Raw genomic sequence first — 5,144 nt, 5'->3', positions numbered from 1 at the left:
CTCTCTCTCTCCCTCCCTCCATCTCTCCATTTCCCTCCCACTTGGCTGGAGTCGCTCTAAAAATAAAAGCCTCTCAGACGCTGATTGATTGGAGGCTCTCAGGACTCCCATGGTGGGCGACAGAGAGCGAGAAAGAAAAAAGAGAGCAAACTAGAGAAACAGGAGAAAGGAGGGAATCGAAGGCTTGTGAGGAAAGTGGGGAAGTGATGGAGAGATGAACGTTGGACAAATGAGGAGTTGTTATTGGCGTTGTTCTTACAAAGCTCTATATATTCTGTCAAATATCAGACATCAAAACCCAGCAATTAAAGTTGAGTTGTTGCACGTACAAAGAGGACACGACCTCAGTTGCTAACATTAGCTAACATTAGCTCCACACACCTATCATAGCTCACCTGTAACACATTTAATGGCTGAAAAACACGACTTGTTATTAAATGCTTATTTATTTTGTTAGATTTTGTTAAACCCTATACCATTTAGAATTTATATACATAGAATTATACATTATAAAGTATATAAACAATTAATAATTCATGCTAAAACTGTTTCTTATTGACTGCTGTTATACTTTATGAATTATTTATATTTTTATGTTATTTTGATTTGTATGATACATTATGATGAGCTTTACAGTTTTATGAGTTACATAATAGATTTTAAATCTATGGAAGCCCATTCAGTCCAATTGTATAAGTAATTTCTCCAGTTTTTATTATGTAAAAGCTCTGAGCTGTGTTATTAATCAGTTTATTTATTGTTTTCTTACAGTACAGGCTCCATTTAGAAAATCCAATAAACAGATTTGTATTTTTTATATATTTAATATAAAACATGTTTAACTAGAGAGTAGGAGAGAGAAGGATGGACAGAGAGAGAGAGAGACAGACAGAGGAGGCGGTGGAAAGAAATTAAAGCTAACACGACAAATGGAGACAAAGAGAGAGAAAGAGGGAGGGCGAGTGGAGAAGTGGAAAAGTCAAAAGTGAGAGCGTTGAAGAACAGGTGTGGGAGGAAAATTAAGGCAAAGACTGCAAATGGACGGAGCGAAAGAAAAGACGAGATCAAGGGAGCGAGGGAGGGGAAGAAGCAGAAAAGTCAATCCTCCTACGGTCTGTGCAGGAGACGCGCGGGTTTAATTTGTTTTGAAGTCGTCGTGCAGGAGAGGATTTTTCACTTTGTGCCTCCACTCGAAACTCTCTGTAAGCGCTTAATAAAGCCGCCGTGGTGACAGATTCACACAAAACGTTCCTCATCTGCAGCTTTGTTCTGCAGCAGACGAGAGCAGCATGTCCGGGTTTGCTAGGCCAACCTCGGAGCATGAAAAGCAGTCCATCTGATTTGACTGGCGGTAAATTATTATTATTAGTAGGAGCCAGCAAAGCAAAAAGTTATGAATCAACCTTTTATAACGAGCCCGACAAGAATAAAACAGGAGGGTTTTTTCTCCACTTCCTGTTACTTTCTGCTGTTTACAAGGTTCATTNNGCTCAGTTTATGGGAATTATTAAGGCTGAAATACTCTCTGCTCCACACTGTCAAACCAAACTCCATTCAAAAAACGGTAGGCACATTTGATTTTTCACAGTAAAATATAAACTTCATATAGTTTTACTTAAAATATTCAACATATTCAGTAACAATTTGTTGAGTTGAATTAACCGATCTGGTTTTACAGTGTGAAGCATTTTGCTGCACTGCAGTCAATAAAATTAAACATGGTTGTAAAGGTTTTAGAAACATGTTGAAATACTCGTTCACTGAATGTGTCAGTGAGCATTCTGGAAAATAAAGACAAAGATTTATGTAGACGTTTTCTAAACGTGCCTGCTGAAAGAAAGTGTAAAGAAACTATAAAATAAATAATAATAATGGTAAAATCCAGACTCCAGACTCCCCAGCCGCAGTCTCTCACCACTTGCAGCAGAGCCAGGTATCCGGCCCCCACGTTGTCGAAGTTGACCTTGACCTTGGTCCAGTAGAAGAGCGAGGTGTCGTTGAGCGCCTCGCACTCCGACTTGTTGTTGATGAAGGCGGCCTCGTAGATGTGGCCGGTGCGGTTGACGCAGCGGCCGAACTTCCCAGCGAACAGGTTGACGCCCATGATGCTGAAGATGAGCCAGAAGATGAGACAGACCAGCAGCACGTTCATGATGGAGGGAATCGCCCCGATCAGAGCGTTCACCACCACCTGGGCCGACAGAGACACACGAGGTCACGCACACAAAAAAAGACACAAAACATATGACAGTGAGAACATCAAGTTTCAGTCTGACGTTGGTCAGGTTTAATATTCATTCAAAGACTGGATGGACACCAAACGCTCTGATGGTACAGACACACTGGATCCATTGACTGATGTTGGTTCCTATTAGTTTTCTATGGATCCGGCTGCATGATGGATACGCAGCAGGTTCACGAAACTCAAACTTTAAAACTAAGCAGTGCTGATTAAATATGATCAAAGGTTCCAGCATTGCCCTTTTTCTCCCTTCAGAAGCGTATTTTAGTGTACCGTGTAGCTGTAATTTGTAGCAAAGGTGTCCATCAGTTGTCACCCACCAGCCGCAGCACTCAGTGGTCCGGTGCATCCGGATTCAGTGTGTCTGCAACATTAATCAGGATGTCACTGGCTTCTTTTGGGGGACTGGTGCAACCTAAAATTGATGATTTCACAGTGTTTTTTTCTAAAAAAAAAAATGCAATCTTTATGTTTTTTAAGCATTTTTTGCAATGAAATTGTTTTGGGGGCTTTTTATGCCTTTGTTTAGACAGGAAAGGGGGGAGAATGAGAGGGGACGACATGCAGCAAAGGGCCTCGGGTTGGAATCGAACCCAGGCTGCTATGTTAAGGACTGTATTTATTTTTTGTAATTAATAATAGAAACAGAAACAAGGAAGTGACACAAAATTCAGGGGGTTGGTTGATTAAATTTGCATTAATTTGCAACTTCCTGGAGAAAATTATACAGCTGCTAAATTGTCATTTCAGGGTCAAAGGTTCCTGAAGGTCATTTCTTCATTGATAATGTTTGATGACTGACAGTTTGGTGGACATCAGAATCCCTCAGGTGGGTTAAAGATGTTATTATTATTGATGAGAAGATCTGTAGACAAACAAACTGAAGGTCAGAAGTCAACTACGACTCCCAATGTGCATTTCGTTAAGTATCATCCAATCACAGAGGATTCAATTCTGACGAGGAAGAAGATAAAAACTTGACTTCAGAGAACTGATAATATAATCTGCTCTGATTTGTATTGTAGTACATTAAAGTACATTCAATTATGCAGCAGATGTTTGTGTTTCTATGTTGGGGGAGAAAAGAAGTCAGTGATCAACCAGCGTCGTTGTCCTCGTCACCTGATCAACATACAGAACCAGAACTGTGTTCCTTTAACCACACAGGTTGCTGTCACACTGTAGGGTTGAGGCAGGCTGGAGAACCCAGCCCACAGGTCACACTGTCACTCCTGCATGAACTTTTCCACAATTCACTTGCTCGCTCTGTCCGAGCAGCAGCAGAGGGAAGTGGACTGATTCCTATTAACAGAGAAAATCCGCTTCCTTCTTCTCGGTGATGCTCGCACGGAGAATAAGAGCTGAGTTAGCTAATGTCAATGCTACACACACACACACACACACATAAAAAAAATCAACCTGCCACTCCAGCCTTCCTCATTATACCCACAATGCAGTTCTTCTACCCAGAATCCCATGCTGAGTGAGCAGCGCGCCGCATTTGGAAACTGACATGCGAGCTAATCTTATTAGCCAGACAAAGAAGAGAGAAGAGGCTCACGGGGAGAGTGAAAGCTCAGACAATATTCCCAGCATGCAACACAGGTCCTGAACTTCACGAGAGTCAGCATCCTGCACGCCTCGGTCCGAACATCTCAGACTGAAACCACCTTCTCTCTGCGGTGAGTGATGATCATAAAATACTGATCGAACAGTTTGGTGATCAGCTGTCAAAACGTATGTTTCTGTTTGAGTTGATGAAGGTTAAACACGGGTCGTTATTTGTTGTCCCGTGCTCACTAAATTTTGCTTTATTTTCAAGTCGAAGAAAAACTGACCATAATACCATAATAACAAGAAGCCTGATTTCACAATTTACATCCAGATATATAAAAATATAATTATGTTTATCACAAGATCAGAAACGTATCACTTTCTGGCTTTTGGTTTATTCCGAAGTGAAAACGGACTTTTCTATTTGTGTTAGTTTACACAAATTAAAACCAACTCTGAGTTGGAGGGAAAACACACTTTTTGTCAGACCACAAAGTGTAAAAATGTGTCTAAAAATAAAATGTAAGTTTGCAAAATGTGCATCAACTCTTACTCGACTAACAAAATGATCCTTGAAACGGTTTTAGATTTCTGCTCTGAGTCGTTACTTGCTGGAGTCGATGTGTCTGTTTCTGAATCTCACTTGTTAACGAACATGCGCAGATGTTTTAACGAGCCAAAATGTGGAGGAATGAATCATTTAGGTTTAAGGATTGTGTTGTCAGGAACACTTTTCCTCACTGCAGAGGAAGGTTTCTGCAGGACACTGACTCCCATGATGTCAGTAATACTGATGGTGATGAACACACAGAAACAGAGTGGAGGGTTGATGTTTCGGGTCTCAAAGCTTTACGGACATCCAGAGTTTCCGTACAGACGTGTGTTCTCACAGTGTAACATAAAGAAATTAAGGTATTTGTTTTCTGAAAGAGAAAAAACTCTGAGTGGACAAATCCAGGTGGAAGCCACGTGGAAACACTGACAGGACGTAATGAGATGAACCAATCAGAGAGCAGAAAACACTGAGGGGGACGGGGAGATGAAACAACAAGATGTCACAGGATGAAACACTGTAAAAAACACAGAGTTGATGTGTTTTATTGTAAACACACCTGGGCACCAACATATTGTTTCAATGTGATAAACAGGGGAGCACTTGATTTATATTTATCATCCCTTACATCGATGGAAGGCTTCAGTTAGTCATATAACCTCTGTGTGTTCTCAGGATTAAACCCATAACGCTAATCCAAAAATAGGCAAAGAGGTGGAGCTGAATGAAGCCAAAAGGCTGTAAACACGTTTATTTCTGCTGTAAAGTTGGACATTTTAATATGGGGCCTTATGG

At 40.9% G+C, this 5,144-nt stretch overlaps 1 protein-coding gene across 1 annotated transcript in view; it reads right to left on the bottom strand.

Moving 5' to 3' along the window:
• LOC118334624 (sodium channel protein type 5 subunit alpha-like) overlaps positions 1-5,144 on the bottom strand; it is a gene marked incomplete in the record, with an annotated part of 132,162 nt that overhangs the window by 14,417 nt on the left and 112,601 nt on the right. Inside the window, 1 exon segment of the mRNA XM_035670654.1 lies at positions 1,916-2,191. Within this exon segment, the coding sequence (XP_035526547.1) occupies positions 1,916-2,191 (276 nt within the window).

This window comes from Morone saxatilis, unplaced genomic scaffold, assembly GCF_004916995.1.
Source record: "Morone saxatilis isolate NCDOM2014 unplaced genomic scaffold, NCSU_SB_2.0 Contig0, whole genome shotgun sequence".
NCBI classification, from domain to species: domain Eukaryota; kingdom Metazoa; phylum Chordata; class Actinopteri; family Moronidae; genus Morone; species Morone saxatilis.
The sequence above is the reverse complement of the archived record's forward strand: the minus strand, read 5'-3'. Positions and strand labels throughout refer to the sequence as shown.